This window comes from Manis javanica, chromosome 6 (genome assembly GCF_040802235.1).
Source record: "Manis javanica isolate MJ-LG chromosome 6, MJ_LKY, whole genome shotgun sequence".
Taxonomy (NCBI): Eukaryota; Metazoa; Chordata; class Mammalia; order Pholidota; family Manidae; genus Manis; species Manis javanica.
The window spans coordinates 88,510,916-88,535,766 of NC_133161.1; the positions used below are offsets into that span (position 1 = coordinate 88,510,916).

The 24,851-nt window shown below is 40.2% G+C and overlaps 1 protein-coding gene across 17 annotated transcripts in view; it reads right to left on the reverse strand.

The window, feature by feature from the left end:
- SRPK2 (SRSF protein kinase 2) overlaps positions 1-24,851 on the reverse strand; it is a 317,158-nt gene that overhangs the window by 48,010 nt on the left and 244,297 nt on the right. For all 17 annotated transcript variants that reach the window (XM_073238992.1, XM_073238997.1, XM_037003577.2 and 14 more), the window contains 4 exons: positions 10,654-10,762; positions 9,939-10,026; positions 9,623-9,710; positions 3,957-4,063 (listed from right to left, as the gene is read on the reverse strand). In XM_073238992.1, the coding sequence (XP_073095093.1) occupies positions 3,957-4,063; positions 9,623-9,710; positions 9,939-10,026; positions 10,654-10,762 (392 nt within the window). The remainder of the gene's footprint in view (positions 1-3,956; positions 4,064-9,622; positions 9,711-9,938; positions 10,027-10,653; positions 10,763-24,851) is intronic.

Genomic DNA, 24,851 nt, shown 5'->3' on the forward strand with positions numbered 1-24,851 from the left:
ACAGGTAGAAAAGAAAGGGCAGTACTTTCAGCAGCTTAAGACAAAAAAACAGTTGAAGATGTGGAGCTTAAAAAAAATGTCAAGATAAGTACTTTCTCTAAAATATCTGCAAAATGACACTAGTAAAAATTTACCAACAAAAATTCTGATAAATTGGCATGTATTTATAAATGTTTGGGACACCTTTGAATATTCATAAATTGACAACTTTGACTCCAGGAGGGAAACTGGGTACCTGAAGGACATACATTTTAGGACACATGCACAGTACCTACATAAGAGATTAATTAATGGGAAAAAATTTACCTACAGGGAAATATGGGCTGACACCAGATGGCAGAACACCTTAAACAGATTGATAGGAGAACAGTGCTTTAACTCATTGGACAAAGGCAAGTACAATTCCAAAGATATTATACACAGTGTGGGGGAAAACAGGGAACAAACAGGCCCCAAAGCCAGGCTCTAAGTGCAAATTCCTGCTTCACTGTGTACTACTTTTTACGTTATTTCCTGACCTGGGGCAAGTTACTTAACCTCTCTACCCCACAGTTCCTCCTTCATAAAATCAGGAGAAAAAATATCTATTTCATAGAATTATTGTGAGGATTCAGTGAACTGAAATTTGCAAAATACTTAGAACTACGTCTGGCATATAGTAAGCATTGAATAAGTATTTGTAATTGTCAATAGAGGCATCTTAACAATAATCTAAAATAAGGAAGTTGCCATTACTATTCTCATTTTATTCATGATGAAGTTATGGATTAAGGAGGTTAAGTGACTTGGCCAAAGTCCTTTAGATATAGAGGGTGTATTTCACAATAAGACCCAAGTTCTTCATCATTCCTTCTATTGCTCTGTGACAGCCAATACCCTTAAGCTTTAGACAACAGACAATGGAAAGTCACTACAGGTTTCTAATTGGGGAATAGGGATTACAAAAGCCAAGTTTTACTTAGGAAGGTAACTGACAATGGAACGGAGACTAAATGGGGAGGGAAGCAGAGTAGGGTGGGCTGGCCTCCAAGGGAGTAGAGAAGCCTGAGGAAAGGCACTGGCTGGAGGTGACAGGAACTGAACTGGAAGATGGTGAAGCTGGAAACGGAAAGAACATCAGGAGTAAGAGACATGGCACGGAGGGAGTAATGGCTAGTGCCTGGTGAAGCACGGCAAGTGACAGTATGGGGTGACTGCAAGGTAGTCAGCTACACCTGACTTCGAAGGTGAAGGAGGTCATACACTGACAAAGAGTATTAGAAAACTGGCCTCCTTGTCTTGTACATAACAGTGTCTACTGATAAAGGATCTTCTCACTACTACTCAGGAGTGAAAAACACATAGGCTGAACCAAAGGGAATGAAGGAAAATTTAGGTATACAGATTATTAACTGGGATACATAACAATTTTCAACCTTAAAAGTTATTAGTTTAGGAAAAAAAAGTCCAGATTCCATATTTTCTGAAATAAAATTAAAAATGTGTTCACACTAAAACAAAACTTCTAATATTGCCTACAAGAACTAAGTGCAGACCACAAAAAGTCGAAATGTTTTCTAGACCAGTAAAACACAATTGCTCTTAGTCTCCAAAGTACAGTGTAAATGAATTACAGTGAGGATAATACATGATTAAATCATTTGTTCAATTCAGCAAATATGCATTCAAGTTCCATTAAACTCCAAGAATTGCATCTTTAGATTTACAGACTCTTCATTTGCTAAGAAAGGCTGGATTTTATTTTCCCTTCTGAAATTCAAACTAAAAATCAGTGCTTCATTTGCTAATTTGCCTTCTTACACTGCCAAGTCTGGGCTGTGGCGACAAGGTTGCTCACCTATGGCAATAGCAGATACCTTTTTTTTAAAAGGTATCACTGATAAACAATTATGAAGGTTTAACATGAACAACATAGTGGTTTCAACATTCACCCATATTATTAAGTGCCCCCTTACATACTCCATTGCAGTCACTGTCCATCAGTGAGGTAAGATGCTTGGGAGTCACTACTTGTCTTCTCCGTGCTAGACTGCCTTCCCTGTGACCTATCTATATTGTGATTGTGAATTTTAATGCCCCTGAATCCCCTTCTCCCTCCTTCCCCACCCACCCTCCCCAACCCCTTGCCTTTGGTAACTGCTAGTCCCTTCCTGGGGTCTGTGAGTCTGCTGCTGTTTTTGTTCCTTCAGTTTTGCTTTGTTGTTATCCTCCACAAATGAGTGAAATCATTGGCACTTGTCTTTCTCCACCTGGCTTATTAAACTGAGCATAATACCCTCTAGGTCCATCCATGTTGCTGCAAATGGTAGGACTTGTTTTCTTTTTATGGCTGAATACTCCACTGTGTATATGTACCACCACATCTTCTTTATCCATTCATCTAATGATGGACACTTAGGTTGCTTCCATATATTGACTATTGTAAAGAGTAACAACAGATATCTTTGAAAATTTAGAATTCCAGAGAATGACAGAACCTATGTGAAATAAATTCAAGCTGGTATTTCTGAAATTACTTTTTTGTTAGAATATGTAAATCTTAACATTTTTAGGATTTATCACAGATAATTAAGAAAATGTTTCAGAGTTTTAATAAGATGATTTCTTAGAACTGCCACTATAAGTTATAAATAATGAAGTGTCATTTGGGGACTCCAATAACTCCAATTAACACATCAATTTTCCCTTTACCACATATTGTCTTCTGCATTAAACAATGGAAAATTGTTTTTTCATTTGACCTATCAGCCATGTTAAAATATGAATTAAAATGCAACTATCTAAAATCTAAAAGGGAACAGATATTATTATTAAAGAAAATCTATACTAAGTATATATGTGCACCCAATGCAGTTCTGCTGAACTACAGTACCACACTGTGTGAGCCAATGCAGGGAGCCCTTCTCTCTAGCCCCTAACTCAAGTAACATCTACAGTAACAGAAAACAAGTTGCCAACCTGCAGTACAAAAAGACAAAGATAAATGAAGAGATGAACACACAGGCTGACTAAACAAAGCTATCAATATACAATTTCAAAAGCAAAATCTAGGATGCTTCTACTGAACAAATTTAAGCTTCAAAGTTTTTGTAAAATGAGCTTAAAAACCTACTACTCATATGCATGTATGCAAATACTAGCTACAATTGTCAGGAAGGTTCTATTTTAGGCACCCATCTCCTGAATCCAGTTCTTTAATTATAAATCATTCCCTGATTCTTCTCCTACTTAAGAATTCTGGACCTAAGCCTATATTTCACAACTTGAACTCACTGGCAAGTCTAGCTACATACAGGCTGTTTTCTCAAACAAACCCAGCAACCACCTTGACAGATTACTTACTCTAAAGAATTATCTCTAGTAATTACCTATTGTATCAGAACAGGTAATCCAGAATAAGTCATATCTGCAGCTTTCCTAATTTAGGATGTGAGGGCAATGAGGAATACAGATAGATACACCCCATGTAGAAAATTGAATCTGGTCAATGTTTCTAATGAGAAGGAGTTCTTCCATATGTGTGCACTTTCATTCTACAAAATGCTGGAACACACAAAAAATTATTTCTTTTGAATTATTTTCTGAGGACCTGAGTGAGACATTTTGTAGCAATGATACTAGATAAAATAATTTCTCATTTATACTGTATCACTTACCTTAAAAAAGACCAACACACCAAAAGAAATACATGTCTGCCACGTACATATTGCTCCCTTTACATCTCTTTTATCATTAATATATAATTGATTCAATAGGTTAAAAATGTTATGCACTATAATATATATATGTATTTTTCCAGAAATTATATATATATATATAAAATTTATATTCACACTCACACACACATGTGTGTATGCGTTGTGTGTGGACGTGCATTTTTTTAAGAACAGGAATTCACATTCTTAAAGGCTAACCACTTGGTACTGGAAGGTGGGGGCTGTCGTCATAAGCCTCACCTGTCGAATGATACTCTTCACGCAGCGTACCGGGAGGCCTTGGTAGTTGGACTTGATGATCCATTTGAGGAGATGGTGACCAAGCACTTCAAAGACCATGCAGACATCTGGGACACAGTTAAGGATCACCCATGGATACGTTTCCCAGTGTGATGCAATTACTAAAATCACTGTGGCACTTGGCATCCTTGTGGCACATGAAATTTCTTTCTTTATAAAAGGTAGTATCAGTACTATCAATAACACCAAAAGTGGTCACTTGCTATTTCTTACCTATATGAAAAGATCTAACATTTACTGAGCACTTTTTATGCCATGCACTATTTAATGAGTACTCATAACAACTTGAGGAAATAATATACCCGTCCCTACATAGAAACAAGGACAGCAAACCTCAGAGTTCAAAGAAGACTCCTGCACTACACAGTCCGAAGGTGGCACAGCCACAACTCGATCCCATGCTTTCCTGGGCTCTCTTTGCAGCACACTCCTCCTTGAAAATGAGCAAAACTAAAACCTCACAGAAACTGACAAGGAAAACAGTACAGAATTCCCTAAGGGTCCTGCCTTCCTGACTAAATTTCCATTTTAGAGGTCACAGAAAATATTTTATAAAGTAGAAATTTACCAAGCATAGTGAAGATAATCTTTTTCTTCAATGGCATCTTTCACCACATAACTATATCAATTTTAATACTAGAGGCAGTTTTTAAGAATGTATAATATCACAATACAAGACACGAGATTAAGACTAACCTCTTAATGAAATCTTAGGAATCTGGGGCTTTTTAAAAATAGAAATCTCGTCAACCACTGATCCTCCTTAACTATGATCCACCAAAGTCCATCATACAAATATATTCATGTCACTCATACACAGGAAGATTTCAAATGGCTCTGAAATCCTTTGAGAATATTTTATTCATCCCTGGAGGCATACAGACAGGCTACTGAAGAGATCAACTGATTCAATTTTTCTTTTTACAATATCTGGATCTACCACATCATCACAACAACTGTTGCTTTAAACACGTTTAATAAAAATAAGAAAAGTATTTCTACCTTATTAGAAAACATATTTACTACAGACATAGCAGGACTAATTACAGTTTCTTACTGTCCCAGGCTCATGACAAAAAAATGGCAAACTAAGGACCACAGTTTAGTGAGACATACAGAGCCGAAGCTCAAGGGTTCTAAATTATGACCAAAGTCTTCTCAAAAAACTAGAAAAAACTAGAATATGATTGGTTTCTCAGCAATTTGTTGAACTGCAAATATAGCCACTAGAATGTACATTACAGAAATACTACAATTACCTATATCAGGTGTTTTCTCCAAAGAGACCCTTTCCCTGTCAGCAGTCCCAGAAACTGTCTTGCAAATCTGATGCAAGAGGAGGGCAGATGCTTTCAGCACTTAGCAGAAATGATCTGAAGGTGAGGGACAAGGTGACATCAGCACTCATTGGTACTTGCTCGTATTCTCAAATCCAACCTCTCTAAGAAATAAAAACCTCCTCAAATATCTAGGGTGTGAAGGGAGTGCTTCCCTAAGGGATTGACAGTATATCACTGTGGTATTTATGTCAAGTCCATCCTCAGGCTTCTGGAGCTTAAGCAGGTTAAATATCAAAATATTGGATCTGTTCCAAACATGATGTAAAGGCAAGAGCAAAAGATCAGGAACAAGGAAAAGACCCTGGCTCTTGACACCCTCTAGGCACTCATCAGTCACAGAGTTATGAACAAGTGGTTCAAAATTCCCAAACCTTCGGGAATGAAGTTTTCACTCAGGCACACAAAGGGCTATCTTAGAGGTCCAATACGAATACATGGAAAGAATATTCTGGAAACTAAAGGCATTATCTCTTCCCTACACTTGTGTTGTCAGCTCTGATAGCATTGGGATACACTCCGCTGTCACTGCCACCCTGAGGCTGACCTGAAGCAATGCCCCAGTCAGAGGGATGGTGAAGATGAGAGGCTAGCTCCCTTGTACAACCTCTAATCACTTCCTCCTGAGCTCCCACACAACACGCAAACTTACCAGCAGCCCAGTCAAATCTGGTTTTCTCAAAAGAGAAAGGGAGGCCAGAGATGCCCTAGCTCTACCTACATACAGACACATTTATTTTCCAGTGGGACCTACAATTAGGACTACTGCCTCCCTATTTAAAAAGCAAAAGGAACAACTAAACTTATAGCGGACAAAGAAATTTCATCTTTCAAGAATGTTTCATTTCCAATCAGGATAATTTCTTTTTGAGAAAATAAATACTATGCATGATATTCTAAAGAAAAAGAAAAAATTTAAATTGAACAATTTAATCTTCAAACAACTAAAGTGAGTTAATACAGATTTAAGAAGAGAAGAAAATAACTTTGCTGAAATGTGATTCAAAGTCTTTAAAAAGTGATTTTACATTGTCAAGAAAATGTGAATAAGGAGCAAGTACAACATGATACCAAGAAATGATTTTTATTCAGTAAGATTTATGATTGATTTTTTAAGTCTATTTTTTTCAAAGATGCACACTGACATTTGTAGAGATAAAGGATATGACTTATAAGATTTGTTTTGAAATAATTCAGCAAGAAAGGGTAGATGAAGTAATTATGGCCAGACCTTGACAATTATTGAATTTGAGTGATGGATTTGTAGAAATTTATCACACTATACTCTCTAATTTCAGCTATGTTGCAATATAAACTACATTATAAAAGTTTTTAAAAGACAAACATTGGAAGTCTCTTCCATTAAGCACTGGCTTATGTCAGATGTACCAAACAGTAGAGAAAATGTATCACTTTACATTTACTAGGCCTTTTCAAAGTAGACAAACTAGGAGCAAAAAAAAATAAAACCAAAATATTTCAATATACACCTGGCAGAAAGATGATCCTCTGCGGGATCAAGTGCAACTTTGCACTTCACAGTAGCATGTTGACATTAGCACAGCATTTTTCCTTTTATTGCCTCAACCTCACATGATTCTTACAGCTACCAGAGGATACATAGCCCTTGTAGTCTGATTTTTTAAAGTTAAAAGCAAAAAGTGCTGGTGCACACTTTCATCTTCCACTGCAAAAATAAACTTCACTAGAATTAACAAAAAAGATCAATTAATTTTCTCTTGCCAAAGTCAAATCAAGTTGTTGTAAAAACAATTTTATAAGATGGTATTACACCAAAAAAACTCAAAAGGCCCTTGCAGGCATACTATTTTACAATACTCTGCAGTGATACTGGAGGCTTTTTGTGGACAGTAATACAGCAGAAGGAACATGTTTACACAGGCTTGAAATACTGCCATTTTTAAAAATGGAGAGTCAAAATCTATTCATGATAAAAACTATCAACAAAGAGAGTATCCAGGGAATTTACTTCAACATAATAAAGGCTGTATATATGACAAACTCAAAGCTAACATCATACTCAGTGATGAAAAGCTAAAAGCTTTTCCTCTAAGATCAGGACCATGACAAGGATGTCCACTGTCACTACTTTTATTCAACACAGTACACTGGAAGTCCTAGCCACAGCAATCAGACAAGAAAAAAGAAACAAAAGGCAAATGGTAATAAGTAAAACTATCACTATTTGCAGATGACATGATACTATATATAAAAAAACCCTAAAGACTTCACCAAAAAAAATCAACCAGAATCAATAAGTGAATTTAGTAAAGATGCAGGATCAAAATTTATATATAGAAATCTGTGGCATTTCTACTAACAACAAACTAGCAGGAAGAGAAAATAGGACAACAAATCCCATTTACAATTGTAACAAAAGGATAAAATTCTTAGGAATAAATTTAACCAAGAAAATGAAGGACTTAACTGTGAAAACTTTAAGGATAAAAGAAATTGAAGATACAAATAAATGGAAAGCATTCCATGTTCATGAACAGAAATAATTAATATTGTCAAAATGGCCATAAAACCCAAAGCAATTTATAGATTCATTGTAATTCCTAGCAAAGAGGAATGGCATTTTTCACAGAACTAGAGCAAATATTCTAAAATTTCTATGGAAGCACAAAAGACCATGAATAGCTAAAGCAATCCTGAGAAAGAATAACAAAGCTGGAGGCATCATGCTTCCTGATTTCAATCTATACTACAAAGCTACAGTGATCAAAACAGTATAGTAGTGGCACAAAAACAGACACCTAGATCCATGGAACAGAATAGAGGGCCCAGAAGAAAAATCCATATTTATATTAATCTATGACAAAGAAGCCAAGAATATACAATGGGGAAAAGACAGTCCCTTCAATAAATGATGTTGCAAACAATGGACAGCTACATGCAAGAGAATGAAACCAGATCACTTCTTTATGCCACATACAAAAAATACACTCAAAATGAATTTAAGACTTAAATGTAACACCTAAAACCACAGATGTCCTGAAAGAAAATGTAGGCACTAAACTCTTGGACATCAGTGTTAGCAATATTTTGTTGGATCTCTCTCCTCAGGCAAGGGCTGCAAAAGCAAAAACAAAGTGGGACTACATCGGAGTAAAACACTTCTGCAGCAAAGGAAACCATGAACACCACAAAAAAGGTAACCTACTGACTTGGAGAAGATATTTGTAAATGACACATCCAATAAAGGGTTAACAGCCAAAATAGATAAGCAATGTACACAACTCAACACAAAAACAATCAGATGAAAAATGGGCAGAGGACCTGAATAGACATTTTTCCCATGAAGACATACAAATGGCCAACAGACACATGAAAAGATGCTCAACATCACTAATCACTGGGGAAATGCATATGAAAACAAGAAATACCTGTCTGAATGGCTACTATCAAAAAGACAAAAAAGTAACAAGTGTTGGCAGGATGTGGAAAAAAGGGAACCCTTGTGCACTACTGGTAGGATTGTAAAGTGCCACAGCCACTATGGAAAACAGTATGGAGGTTCCTCAAAAAATTAAAAATAGAAAATACCATACAATCTGGATAGTTACCCAAATAAAATGAAAACACTATTTAAAAAAGATATATGCACCCCTATGTTCACTGCAGCATTGTTTCTAACAGCCAAAATATGAAGCAGTCTAAGTATTCACTGACAGATGGATAAAGATGTGATACACACACACACACACACGTATATATTCAGCCATAAAATAGAACATAACCTTGCCATTCATGATGACATGGATGGACCTAGAGGGTATTATAACAAGTGAAGGTAGTCAGAGAAAGGCAAACACTGTATGATTTCACTTAAATATGGAATCTAAAAAACAAATGAACAAATGAGCAAAACAGAAACAGACTCATAAATACAGAGAACAAACTGGTGGTTGCCAGAGGAGAGGAGGGGTGTGACGATGCATTTCAAAATAGGTGAAGGGGATAAAGAGGTACAAATTCCAGTAATAAGTAAATTACAGGGATGTAAAATACAGCACAAGGAATATAGTTAATAATACTGTAATAACTTTGTATGAACAGACAGCAACTACACTTATTGTGAGCATTTCATAATGTATATAATAAATATTAAATAATTATGTTGTACACCTGAAACTAATATTGTGTATCAACTATACTTACATTAAAAATAAATAAATAAAGCAAAAAGAAAACCTATAATATAATTCAGCCATTAGAAAGCAACAGAACTGTCAGAAAGGATACGTATTCCATTCATGCCTGAAATCTTGAAGTCATCGATTAGCTGCACTACCATGTCTTTATTTGGGTCACTGGGATCACTTTCTCGAACCTATGGAAAGAAAAATTAGTTCAAAAAAACAGAAGCATTTAAGACTGAAAGTCATTTCCATTATACCAACCAAAACTGTTTTAGTAAAAGTGATGTTTTTAAAAATAAATAATTCAGTATTTGAACTTTTAAAATTAAACTCAATTTTAATTGAGTAAACCCAGAAAAAGTCCTCTGTTTTTGCACCATTAACTTTCCTTATATCATTCACATTTTTTCAGTACTTACACATTTAAGCAATTTTATTTCATCCAAGGCTGTCTCTGTATAATGCTGGGCACTTTTGACAACTTTCATTGCAACAAATCTTTTCCCCCTTAAAAAAAATATCAGAGATGATCATTATAATGAGATCCATCCAGTAAATCAGAACTTCTCATAAGCTTTCCTTTAAAATGGTACTTTTCAAATTGTTAGGCCCTAGTTAAGCAGTGGGTTCATGGGTCAAAACAATGTCTTTTTTACTTTGTGTTTTTGTTTTTTCCTAATAAAAATAAAGTAGACTAGAAAAATGTCAGAGTTCATCACATATAGTAAGGGTAAGTATTATCTTTTAACACTTTAGTTTCAGTACACACACACACACACACACACACACACACATGTATGTGTACTAAGAAGCAAGGCAGTTTCATACTATGGATCATGGCTTTAGAAACCACTGATTTGAAATGCCTATACTTTATTTTACATTTCAATGTTTTTCTGGTTGGGATGAATTACTAAGAACATGACTCCAGTGTAATACAATTCTATGAATAAGCTTCAGATATAAAGGCAGAAAAATGAATTTCAAACTGAGAAAGTCTAGCTAGGTGGGACAGCCTATGCTGATCAATTTAAATGCCACAACAGAAGTAGGTGTGCCCATCAGCTACACCTTGTTATAAAATAAAGATGCTAAACTAGACCAGGAATCAAATGCACAAATGTCAACACTTACTGCATATCCCAGCACAGCCAGACAGTTGAGAAGTGTCCCCATCCTAGCTTCCTAATAACATGATAGCGGCCATTGAAGAGGTCTCCAATTTTCACTGGATGATAGCCACCTTTTATTTAAAGAAAAATTTTTCCTTTAATTTCAGAAAAATAGTAATAGAATCTCATCTCTTCTTTTGCTGGTTCTTGATAGCATTAAAGAAAGCTCTAAATCATAAATCACATTAAAACATGTTTAATAATATAACATTTTTTTCAAGAATACCTTTCCTCAAGAGAAAAATATCCTATGACTTTCTGTTAGGCTTATTTTGTTCTTGTTGTTATCATTAATCTACAATTACATGAGGAACATTATGTTTACTAGACTCCCCCCATCACCAAGTCCCCCCCCCACCAAGCCCCATTACAGTCACTGTCCAGCAATGTAGTAAGATGCTGTAGAGTCACTACTTGTCTGCTCTGTGTTGCACCACCCTCCCTATGCCCCCCCCACATTACACATGCTAATCGTAATGTCCTCTTTCTTTTTTCCCCCTCCTTCCCACCCAGCCTCCCCAATCCCTTTCCCTTTGGTAACTGTTGGTCCATTCTTGGGTTCTGTGAGTCTGCTGCTGTTTTGTTCCTTCAGTTTTTGCTTTGTTCTTATACTCCACAGATGAGTGAAATCATTTGGTATTTGTCTTTCTCCACCTGGCTTACTTCACTGAGTATAATACCCTCTAGCTCCATCCATGTTGTTGCAAATGGTAGAATCTGTCTTCTTCTTATGGCTGAATAATATTCCATTGTGTACATGTGCCACATCTTCTTTATCCATTCATCTACTGATGGACATTTAGGTTGCTTCCATTTCTTGGCTACTGTAAATAGTGCTGCGATAAACATAAGGGTGCATATGTCTTTTTCAAACTGGGCTGTTGCATTCTTAGGGTAAATTCCTAGAGGTGGAATTCCTGGGTCAAATGGTATTTCTATTTTGAGCTTTTTGAGGAACCTCCATACTGCTTTCCACAATGGTTGAACTAGTTTACATTCCCACCAGCAGTGTAGGAGGGTTCCCCTTTCTCCACAACCTCGCCAACATTTGTTATTGTTTGTCTTTTGGATGGTGGTGATCCCTACTGGTGTGAGGTGATATCTAGGCTTTTTTTGTTGTTTTAATTTAACTTACAAAGTCAATGCACCATCAGGCACCCCATAACAATAGTTTGAAGTTTCATATTTCAGTCTAGATGTACATAATATTCACATACCAGCTCTTGACATTTCAAAACACCCCTTTTTAATTCCAAGCAGTAAGTGAAATGCAAACCTTCTGGGGTTAGTACAACATAACAAACTACAGGATGTGTACTCTGAGTAATTCTGCATACACCAACAGGTTACCCGTAACCAACAGAGAATTGTAAAATCTATGACAATTTAACCTCCAACAGAGTTTGCTCCTCTCACCACTCTTCCTGCAACCTCAACTGCCTGCTGGGAAAAGGCTGAGGAAGGAGAGGGCAACCTGTTAAGGTAAACTCTTCACAGACATCTGGCATAAAAAGACCTTAAACTTTGCATTCGTAAATAAAATAAGCAGGCTACAAAGTAGGATGAATAACATAATATCATTTTTGTAAAACACACAAGAAAAAGTCTAAGAGAGCAAGATGTTACCAACAAACATCTCAATATAAATCGAATTATTTTCATCGATATTTTATTCTTTTTATTTTTCAATGTTTTCCTAAAACAAACAACACTTTTCCACTTTTTATTCTTTTATCATCTGCTTATCTATTGCAGAGATGTCATTTCTCATTTTTTAAATGGGCAGAATTCTTACAAGTAACTCAGGACAGACATGGATGGTTCGTGTCTAATGTTAAGAGGCCCAAAGCAGGTGCAGGAAGTATGCAAACCACATCCTTCAATATACTGTGTAATCCTCAGAGGGCTCAGAGTAATACTTCAAGAAATACTATGAATGTTTATAAATATTTAAATTGTATTAAACTAGTGAAGGAATTTGACCAGATACTATTATACCATTACACTTCCTTTTCCCAGATTTTAATATTAAAGTCTTTAACAATATTTTGGGTAAAATGTATTAACTAAAAGTTAGGAATAAAACATAACAAACTATTAAATGGATGGATGGCTGTTACATAAACTTAATGTGGTAATAATTTCACAATATACAAATACGTTGTTGTTATGCTGTACACCTTAAAACTTATACAGTGCTGTACTGTCAATTATATCTTAATAAAACTGGGAAAAAATGGTTATTACTTACTTAAACTAAAACTGAGGTGGACTCTGAGTTTACAATACAGTTTATAAACCATTAAAATTAACACTGAAAAGGAAGAAAAGAAAACTACCCTATTTCAAGTATGAATTAGCGGCACTGTGCTAGGCACTTTATTTTTAAAACTATGTTTCATGAAATGAAAAATTAAGTAAACTATGTTGCAGGTGTTTCACAGAGGGAACAGGGAAGGGGGAAGAAGAAGGGAAGAGAAGTTCTATTTGGGAAATGAGAAGTTAAGGCAGATTTCTAGACCACAGGGGTTCTCAGAGGCCAGTGTCTTAACACTCAATGGGAATTCCCCTTAAGAGAAGAAAGCATTCTGCTAATTCCAGAATGTATGAAACCATTTCTTCAAAGAACTAGTCACACTTCACAACACACAACACTTAAGAAACATTGGTGTCTGTCATTTCTTATAACCACCCCACAGAGAAGATGGTATTATTTCTACACTGCTCAAGTGGGCACAGGTCTCAAAGATAGTTCAGTAGTAGGCTCAGGGCTGACACTGCGTCTGACTCCAAATCCATGCTCTGCCCATCAGGAAGAAATGCACTCCACTTTTAACAGCCAGAGGACTGTTTCCCAGTCTCAGTACACAGGGAAAACTCGATAGTTTAATTAAAAGCTAGTTACTGCTGAACTGCATATTACTGCTAATATTAAAACCTCTGCATTTTAAAATATTTTAATCATGCACAAAGAGAAGAAACTCGTATCAGCATTGTATGTTTCAGATTTGGATTCTTCAACAGCCAGACTGAGTACATGTGAGCACAAACAGCAGAGCCTGTTTCCGAGGTAATTACAGCACAAGCACACAGAGACTTTCTCAATGGGACTCTGAAAGTTGAACAGAAGATTACCAGTTTAGTCCAGTTACCTCAGAATAGGTTCAATTTGTAATAGTAAATCAGAAGTTCAAAACTCTATCATAGGCAATAGATCAGAAGGGTTTTAAAGAAAGTCTTTTTTCTACTGATTGTATTAAGTATTCTTTCTTTTTTTTTTTTTTGCTAACCCTGTTTTCTCAGCCCTATGGTGAGGTTTCTGTCTGCAACCACTGAAGGCTCTCAAAGACCTAAGAAAAAATTTGAGAATCACCACCAACACAAACAGTCTTAAAAAGGAAAGGGTATTGAAAAGAAATTTATTCACAGAATGATAACATAGATGCATTTTGGGTCACTAAAGATTTCAATACTCATTTCCCAAAAAATTAATGGAACAAGTAGAGAAAAACAGTAAGGATATGGAAGATCTGAATACATCATTAACCAACTTGACATAATTGACATTTATAAAACACTACTTAACAGCAAATATTCATTTTAAGTACATGGAACATTTACCAAAACAGACCATATACTGGGCCACAAAACAATTCTCAACAGAAATTAAGAATTGAGCTCCATAAAGCATGTTCTCAGACCACATCAGAATTAAATTAGAAACCAATGAGTGAAAATACCCCCAAGATGGGAAACTAACACACTTAAAAATAACCCATTGGATAAGGAAGAAATCAAAAGGAAAGTACAAGGTATTTTACACTAAATTAGAATGAAAACATACCGAAATGTGAAATGCTGCTAAAGCAGAACTTAAAAGAGCAGAATTTAGAGCACTGACTGCCTATGTTAGAAAAGAAGATCTCAAATCAACATTCTCAGTTTCCACCTTAAAAAAACAGAAAAAGGGGAGCAAATAAAACTGAAAGGGAAAGAAAGGAAATAGAGCTACAATTAGTGAGACAAAAAGCATAAACACTAAAAAAGAAAATCAGTGAGACCAGAACCTGGTTCTTTGAGAAAATGATAATAATTAATAAACTTCTGGCTAGGCTGAGCCAGGAAAACACAAACTACCACCAAACTGAGGAATTAGTGACATGACATCATTACTTATTTTACAGATAGCATAGGATGAGAGAATATTATAATTTTATGCCTATAAATATGAAACTTAGATGAAATAGACAAATATAGTGAAAGACACAGAACACACACCCAAGTTCCAATCATGAAGAAATTCTGAGGATAAAATTGCAGTATTTCCAGAATCTGTCACCTGGCCTTACTGTATCTCCATATGAATAGGTGTCTCCAAGAGATGGAGAGAAGTAGGCCATCTCCCTATCAATAGGTAATTACTAAGGCGAGCAAAGGCATATCTGGACCTGAGACATTACATGGGGCCTCTTCTGCAGCCAGGTCACGAGAGACGTAGGAAGACTGCTTGTTAGAAATAAACGGATTTTTCACACTTTACTTCTCCCTTTGGCTGATTTCGGTTTCAAAGGTACTTTACTCCAGGATTTCTGCCCCACCCCAGAGTTACATCTGGAGCAGTCGGCAGGATCTCTGAACCCAAAATCTGTCTACATGGGTGCAACCCTTGGGCTGGCTGCCCCTAAGGATGGTGAGAAGATGCCCAGAAACCCCACTGTGGATGGTGGGGAGGCCCCAGTGGCTACAGTGGTAGAGGATGCAGCTTCACCAGGGAGCCCCCTATTTGTGAGGCTTCCAGTTGGGGAGCCCCTGGTGGATAACTGGTCTAGGGTAAAGCATCTCGTAGAGGGGTGGGGTCTTCCCCAGAATTGGGGAAGGGAGGACACACTGGAAGCTGCAAACTAAGCCCTCCATGAGCAAGAAGACTGCTTAGAGGCCCTGAGTGGCCATGTAGCAGCTGGAATTGTAGGATCTCTTTTCGTCAAGACAGTGGAAAGCGTTATTGAGGACAGAGAGAGAGGGTTAGAGAGAGAGAGAAACTTTGGCAGTAGAGAGACACACTTCAGAATCACTTTGAGGAGCTGGGCGATGACGTACAGTATGTCCTTAAGAAAGAGAGACAGTTATTGAGAAGACGGGTCGTGCTCGTGGAAGATACATTAGCAGGGAGGGAGGAGGCAGCCAGAGAATCCGTATTGCAGGAGGCTGTGGGGGAAGGGGAGGAAAGAGCAGTGCTTTCAGTCCTGGAAATGACAGACTCATTGAGAGAGGATGAAGGGGTGGGGCCTAGGGCTGATCTGTTGCGGAGGCCACAACCAGAGGCACCAGCCTCTCCTGTTATTAAAGGCCTGCCTAGTCGTACTTAAGAAAATAATAATGCAACAACCACAAGCTCCTCGGGGGGAGGAGCCACCCCTTCCCAGATTGTTGAGCACTCCATGCTCTGCCCCTATACCCAGGATGAGCTGATGGACATGACCGTCCTGTATCGGCAGAAGCTATAGGAACCTCTGCTTACATGGCTTCTGCGTCTCTGGGATATGGAGGTAAAAAACATTGTTGTATCAGGTGCTGAAATGGGCAGACTGGCTTCCCTGATGACTCACCCTTCCCTCTGGCAGCAGTTACAAAGTGCTTGTCACACCTGAGGGACTCAGGCACTTCTGGATTGGCTGACAGCAGCCATTAGGGCAGTTTGGCCTAATCAGGATGATTTACCATATTTACTCACTAACTGGAAAACATATGCAGAGCTCCAGCAAGTGTTACAGGAGTTGGGCATGAAAAATATCATCTATAATATGGACTCCAGGGCCCCAATGAGTTGTTTACCATAAGAATGAGAAATCTGATGCTCCATACAGCTCCCCCATTTCTCTTTTGGTCCCTAGTGACTATTCTTACCTCCCACATAGAGCAATCCATAAGTGAGGCCACTCATACTTTAGCACATTTGGGTGACATTGAAACAGTAAGAGCATGGAAGGAAGTACGGGATACAATGGAAAGGAGAGGTGCAAAGTACCCCGGAAGGTCTCAAAGACCCAGATGAGGGTTGATGTGATAAAGGCCAGAGTAGTGAAAGGAAAACTTGATGGGCAGCCCAATAGGATCTTGTTATAACTGTGGCACCAATTTAAGCCACAGCAGCAGTTGCAGATGCTGAGGTCCAGGACACAGAAGCCAGAGGCAAAGCCCCCATGTCCAGCCTGTCTCCCTGCAAGACTTCCTGAAGGAGAGTACTCAGGCTCTGCCTGGGCCTCACCCAACAGGATGACTGGGCATCCCAGTACAACTGAGGGGGAGTGTCAAGGTCCCCACTTTGGGGGACACGGTGGGGCCACATGCAGAATTAGCAATTCACTGGTCCCCTGTGAATGTACAACATACATGTCCTGGCACTAGTGGACAAAGGAGCTAAATGTTCTCTGATTTATGGCAACACTGAGCATTTTCCTGGGATCCCTGCAGTGATAGATGGCTATGTGGGTAAGGCAATTAGTGAAGAAAGCCAAAATATCATTGGGGATAGTGCACTTACCCCAAAGGAGTATACTGTGTACATTTCTACTACCCCTGAATATTGTTTGGGAGTAGATATCCTGCAGGACCAGTGGTTACAGACCACCGCAGGTGAGTTCAGACTGAGGATACGTGTGGTAAAGGCAGTTCTGAGGGGACGTGCTAAGCAACCACCTGTAGCTCTGCCTGTACCTCAGCAAGTCATAAATATAAAGCAGAATAAACTTCCTGGGGGACACAAGAAAATTGGAGAAACTTTACAGGAATAGGAGAAGGAGGGCAACATAAAGCCCACTCATAGTCCTTTTAATTCCCCAATGTGACCAGCGAAAAAGCCAAATAGCTCCTGGCTATGACCATGGATTAGAGGGAACTGAATAAAGTCACAACTCTTTTGTATGCTGCTGTCCCCTCTATAGCAGCCCTTATGGACACCCTCAGTCATGAACTAGGGATGTATCATTATGTTGTGAACCTTGCTAATGCTTTCTTCTCTACTAACATAGCACAGGAAAGTCAGGAACAGTTTGCCTTCATGTGGGAAGGCCAGCAGTAGACATTCACTGTCCTTCACAGGGATACCTCCACAGTCCCACTATTTCTCATGGACTTAGCCCAGGACTTGGCCACATGGAAGAAACCACAAATGGTGTGGCTGTATCACTACATTAATATCATGCTCACATCTGATTCTCTTGCAGATTTAGAAGGGGCAGTTCCTAGACTGCTGCACATCTACAGGAGAAAGGATGGGCTGTGAACAGCACTAAGGTTCAGGGACCGGGTTTGTCTGTAAAATTCTTGGGGGCTTGTCTGGTTGGATAAAACTAAAGTTACTCCTGAAGCAGTCATAGATAAGGTCCACGCTCTCCCTACCCCTACCACTGTGGCAGTATTACAAGAGTTTTGGGGTCTTTTGGGCTACTGGAGAGTATTAATCCTGCATTTGGTAAAAATTCTGAAGCCCTTATACTGGCTTGTACTACAAGAGTATCACGTGGGACTGCAGTAAGACATGCGCAGTTACTTCTACTGCTGATAAGCAGGCAGTCAAGGCTGTACATGCCTTGAGTATAATGGACTCATCAAGGCCCTGTGGACAAGATGTTCATGTAACGGAAGATGGTTATGGATGGGTTCTTTGGCAGCATCTTGAATGGACATGCCAACCTATTGCATTCTGGTCACAACTATGGAAAGGAGCAGAGGTCCAGTAGACCTTAACAGAGAAGCAACTGGCTGCTGTGTACCATGCCTTGCTGGTTACAGAGCCCATAACCAGAACAGCTCCAACCAAGGTAATAACCACCTATCCTATTGCAGGGTGGATGTGAGACAGGACTCAAAGGCCATGGAGTGGTGCAGCAGACACCAGTAATGGCCAAGTAGGGTGCATATTGACAGCAGTTTAGCACCCTAACAACCCCTTAAGTGGAGAACTCCAATGCTTACTGGGGCCAGTGACGTATACCAGTGGAAAGCAGGAAGAACTTTGAGCCATTGGTACCCAAGAGTCCTTTATCAGGAGGGAAAAGCCCCTGTACCTGAAGATGCTTGGTATACAGATGGCTCCAGTCGTTGGCATCCCCCAAAGTGGAGGCTCTGGCTTTCCATCCTAAGACTGAGACAATATGAATGGAGGATGGAGAGGGGAAGAGCAGTCAATGGGCTGAGTTGCAGGCAGTATGGCTCATGATCACCCAGGAGCCTTCCCCCATAGTTGTCTGCACTGACAGCTGGGTCGTCTATCAGGGCTTGACCCTGTGGCTACTGACATAGTACCATGTCAACTGGATGGCTGGTCACCAGCCTCTTTGAGGGCAAGGTTGTGACAAGACCTTCCTGCCTCTGGTCAGACCAAGACAGTTACTGTATATCATGTGACTGGCCATTTGCTTTGGCATCTCCAGGGAATGACAAAGCAGACACACTGGCCCAGGTGCGTTAGCTAGAAGAAAAGCCTGTCTCTGATGTAGCCCAATGGTTACATCAGCATTTGTTCATGTGGGGCAAAAGACAATGTGGGCTGCAGCTGATCGGTGGAGTTTGCTGTTGACCTCTGAAGAAGCCAGCAGATCCCAGAAGAAGCAACTTGTGTGTTCTTGTAAGTCCCACTTACCAGGTGCTTGGTGTAAGTCCCATGGCAACATGGGACAATAGCAAAGGGGCTGATACCCCCTTGTCAGGTGGCAGAGAGACTATACTGGGCCTCTGCCCATATCAGAAGGATATCGGTATGCCATGATTTGTGTGGACACAGCTACTGGGCTGTCAGTTGCTCTTCATGCACATTGTTCAGATCAGCAAACCACCAAGAGGGGCCGACAGCATCTCTTTGCAGCCTATGGCAGGCTGCAGGTTATTGAGAGTAATCAAGGCACTGACTTTACTGGACATGCGTTACAAGAATGAGTGCAGCAATTAGGAATAAATTGGAAGTTTTATGTACCATATAACCCTACCAGGGCAGGCATGATAGAGAGGTACAATGGTTTGGTGAAATCTGGCCTGAAGTCAGACATCAAGTCTACGGGGCCGGTCAGTTCATTTATGGAAAATGTTATGGAGTTTGAATAGAAGCATAAGGATATGCTAACACACATTTCTGTCTCTCCTATACAACTGTATGTGCAAACCAAAGAAGAATTATTGAGGCCAAGATGTGGCCAGCAAAGCAACATCCTACTTCCAGCCCCTACTGCATTAAACCCTGGAGACACTGTTGAAGGGACATGGCCCTAGATATTTTGACACATGGACCAGTGAAGGCTGGTCCTTCTGGCACCTTAGGGAAAAGGCCTGGAAGATGGCCTCCTGTGTATTCTTGCAGTAACAGCAGAGTGGCTCTCAAACATCACAGTAGTGTACCCAAAACATCCAGGAGATAAGAGCATCTTACAGGGAAGTTTTGTTTTATCTTTACGGTCAGTCAGTGCATGTACCTCCCATAGTCCTATATATTGACCATCTGTAACTCCCACAGGGAGGGGGTTGAACATCAGGTATACTAGACCAGGATGAGATCCCATTTCTGTCACTGTCCTGTCACAGGAGCACTCTCTTGCATGCATCCTACCAGATGGACAAGATATGCCTATGCTGGTGTCTTTAAAACATGTATCTTATCACCCTTAAGGTTATTTTCTTCTACAGTCCTTGTAGCCTAGATGTGCTCCCTGGCTGCAGCTGCTACATGATGTTTGCTTTAAACTCCCTACCTGTTCAGCTACTGACCACCTGTGGAATGGTCGAGCTATGGACCTAACCTGCATAGACATTTGAACCTAACTGAATCCTCTGCTTTGAGGATTATATGATTTTATTGCTGTTGCTATTGTGTGTTGTTACTCTGGTTACAATGATCCAGTTTTCTCGCAGAGGGACCATTGCAGAAGATGCGGAATGTGTATTGTGAGGCCAGATTTCTGGAGGGGTGGTCTGTGGCTAAAATCGTAACATTTTCCAGAATTTCTCACCTGGCCTTAGGGCATCTCTGTATCAACAGGTTGATTACAAGGGCGAGCCGTGGCATATCTGGACCAGACAGGTTGGGTGGGGCCTCTTTTTCTGCAGTGGGGTTGCAAGAGACATGGGAAAGCAGAAGTGGACAGCTGCTTGTAAGCAATAAATGGGTTTCTGCCACTTTATTTCTCCCTTTGACAGATTTTGGTTTCAAAGGTACTTTAGGATTTATACCCTTCCCCCCCACCAGGAGCTACAAATACATACCTAAATAACCTTGTATCTATTTTAAAAGGTGAATTTGTAGTTAAAAATCCTCCCCATAAAAAATAACTTGGAGAGGGCGGGAGCCAAGATGGCGGCGTGAGTAGAGCAGTGGAAATCTCCTCCCAAAAACACATAGAGCTATGAAAATATAACAAAGAAAAATCTTCATAAAATAGAGACCACAGGACACAGGACAACATCCAGACCACATCCACACCTGCAAGAACCCAGCGCCTTGTGAAGGGGGTAAGATACAAGCCCCAACCCGGCGGGACCCGAGCGCCCCTCCCCCCGGCTCCCGGCGGGTGGAGAGAAACCGGAGCAGTTTTTTTTTTTTGGCGAGCGCTTTTTGGAAGCCTTAGAGGGACGGGCCCCCGTTGCTGGGGAGGCAGGGTGGCGGGACCGGTGAGGAGGTGCCTGGGAACAGCGCCGGAGGACAAAGAATATCCCGCGTTTCTCCCTGCGAGACCTGGGGGCGGGTGCCTGAGACCGGTGCCTGAGGACGGAGGAGGTCGCGCGTTTTTCCCCTTTTTTTTTTTCTCTTTTTGGCAAGCGCTTTTTGGAAGCCTTGAAGGGACGGGGACCCCAGTGCTAGGGAGGCACGGTGGCGGGACTGGTGAGCGGGTGGCTGGGACCGGCGCCTGAGGACAAAGAATATCCCCCGTTTTTCCCTGCGGGACCGGTGGACGGGTGCCTGAGACCGGCACTTGAGGACAGAGGAAATCGCGCGTTTTTCCCCTTTTTTTTTTTCTCTTTTCTGCGAGTGCTTTTTGGAAGCCTAAAAGGGACAGGGACCCCGGTGCTAGGGAGGCAGGGCGGCGGGACTGGTGAGCGGGTGCCTGGGACCGGCACCTGAGGACAAAGAATATCCCACATTTTTCCCTGTGGGACCGGTGGGTGGGTGCCTGAGACCAGCACCTGAGGACGGAAGAAATCGCGCGTTTTTCCCCTTTTTTTTCTCTCTTTTTGCCAAGTGCTTTTTGGAAGCCTTGAAGGGACAGGGACCCCGGTGCTAGGGAGGCAGGGCGGCAGGACTGGTGAGCGGGTGCGTGGGACCAGTGCCTGAGGACAAAGAATATTGAGCGTTCCTTCCCTGCGGGACCGGTGGGTGGGTGCTTTTTGGAAGCCTTGAAAGGACAGGGACCCTGGTGCTAGGGAGACAGGGCAGCAGGACCAGTGCGCGGGTGCCTGGGACCGGCACCTGAGGGAAAAAAAAAAAAATCGCGTGTTTTTTCTTTTTTTTTTCCTTTCTGTTCCCTCTCTCATTGTTGCTGTTGTTGTTTTGGTTTGGAGAGTGCTTTTTGGAAATCTTAAAGGGGCAGGACAGGTCACTTAGACCAGAAGCAGGGAATCTGGGGATCTCTGGGCACTCTAACCCCCTGGGCAGCAGGGAGCACAGAGGCCCCTTACGGAGATAAATAGTCTCCTGGCTGCTCCCCATCCAACGGGGCTCCACCATTTTGGAGGAACAGCCCCAGCCAGGCCAAGCCCACAGCAACAGTGGAGATAAACCCCAAAGCAACTGGGCAGGAAGCAGAAGCCCTGTCTGCGCACAGCTGCCCAGCACAAGCCACTAGAGGTCGCTATTCTCCCAGGAAAAGGCTACAAACCAACAAGAAGGGAAGCTCTTCCAGCGGTCACTTGTACCAGCTCTGCAGACTATCTCTATCACCATGAAAAGGCAAAACTACAGGCAGACAAAGATCACAGAGACAACACCTGAGAAGGAGACAGACCTAACTAGTCCTCCTGAAAAAGAATTCAAAATAAAAATCATGAACATGCTGACAGAGATGCAGAAAAAAATGCAAGAGCAATGGGATGAGATGCAGAGAAAAATGCAAGAGCAGTGGGATGAGATGCAGAGAAAAATGCAAGAGCAGTGGGATGAAGTCCGGAAGGAGATCACAGATGTCAGGAAAGAGATCACAGAAGTGAAACAATCCCTGGAAGGATTTATAAGCAGAATGGATAAGATGCAAGAGGCCATTGAAGGAATAGAAGCCAGAGAACAGGAACGTATAGAAGCTGACATAGAGAGAGATAAAAGGATCTCCAGGAATGAAACAACACTAAGAGAAATATGTGACCAATACAAAAGGAAAAACATTCGTATTATAGGGATACCAGAAGAGGAAGAAAGAGGAAAAGGGATAGAAAGGGTCTTTGAAGAAATAATTGCTGAAAACTTCCCCAAACTGGGGGAGGAAATAATCGAACAGACCATGGAATTATACAGAACCCCCAACAGAAAGGATCCAAGGAGGACAACACCAAGACACATAATAATTAAAATGGCAAGGATCAAGGACAAGGAAAGAGTTTTAAAGGCAGCTAGAGAGAAAAAGGTCACCTATAAAGGAAAACCAATCAGGCTAACATCAGACTTCTCAACAGAAACCCTACAGGCCAGAAGAGAATGGCATGATATACTTAATGCAATGAAACAGAAGGGCCTTGAACCAAGGATACTGTATCCAGCACGACTATCATTTAAATATGATGGTGGGATCAAACAATTCCCAGACAAGCAAAAGCTGAGGGAATTTGCTTCCCACAAACCACCTCTACAGGGCATCCTACAGGGACTGCTCTAGATGGGAGCACCCCTAAAAAGAGCACAGAACAAAACACACAACATAAGAAGAAGGGAGGAGGAGGAATAAGAAGGGAGAGAAGAAAAGACTCTCCAGACAGTGTATATAACAGCTCAATAAGCGAGCTAAGTTAGGCAGTAAGATACTAAAGAAGCTAACCTTGAACCTTTGGTAACCACGAATCTAAAGCCTGCAATGGCAATAAGTACATATCTTTCAATAGTCACCCTAAATGTAAATGGACTTAATGCACCAATCAAAAGACATAGAGTAATAGAATGGATAAAAAAGCAAGACCCATCTATATGCTGCTTACAAGAAACTCACCTTAAACCCAAAGATAAGCATAGACTAAAAGTCAAGGGATGGAAAAACATATTTCAGGCAAACAACAGTGAGAAGAAAGCAGGGGTTGCAGTACTAATATCAGACAAAATAGACTTCAAAACAAAGAAAGTAACAAGAGATAAAGAAGGCCACTACATAATGATAAAGGGCTTAGTCCAACAAGAGGATATAACCATTCTAAATATATATGCACCCAATACAGGAGCACCAGCATATGTGAAGCAAATACTAACAGAACTAAAGAGGGAAATAGACTGCAATGCATTCATTGTAGGAGACTTCAACACACCACTCACCCCAAAGGATAGATCCACCGGGCAGAAAATAAGTAAAGACACACAGGCACTGAACAACACACTAGAACAGATGGACCTAATAGACATCTATAGAACTTTACATCCAAAAGCAACAGGATATACATTCTTCTCAAGTGCACATGGAACATTCTCCAGAATAGACCACATACTAGCTCACAAAAAGAGCCTCAGTAAATTCCACAATATTGAAATTCTACCAACCAATTTTTCAGACCACAAAGGTATGAAAGTAGAAATAAATTCTACAAAGAAAACAAAAAGGCTCACAAACACATGGAGGCTTAACAACATGCTACTAAATAATCAATGGATCAATGAACAAATCAAAATAGAGATCAAGGAATATATAGAAACAAATGACAACAACAACACTAAGCCCCAACTTCTGTGGGATGCAGCGAAAGCAGTCTTAAGAGGAAAGTATATAGCAATCCAGGCACACTTGAAGAAGGAAGAACAATCCCAAATGAATAGTCTAACATCACAATTATTAAAACTGGAAAAAGAAGAACAAATGAGGCCTAAAGTCAGCAGAAGGAGGGACATAATAAAGATCAGAGAAGAAATAAACAAAATTGAGAAGAATAAAACAATAGCAAAAATCAACGAAACCAAGAGCTGGTTCTTTGAGAAAATAAACAAAATAG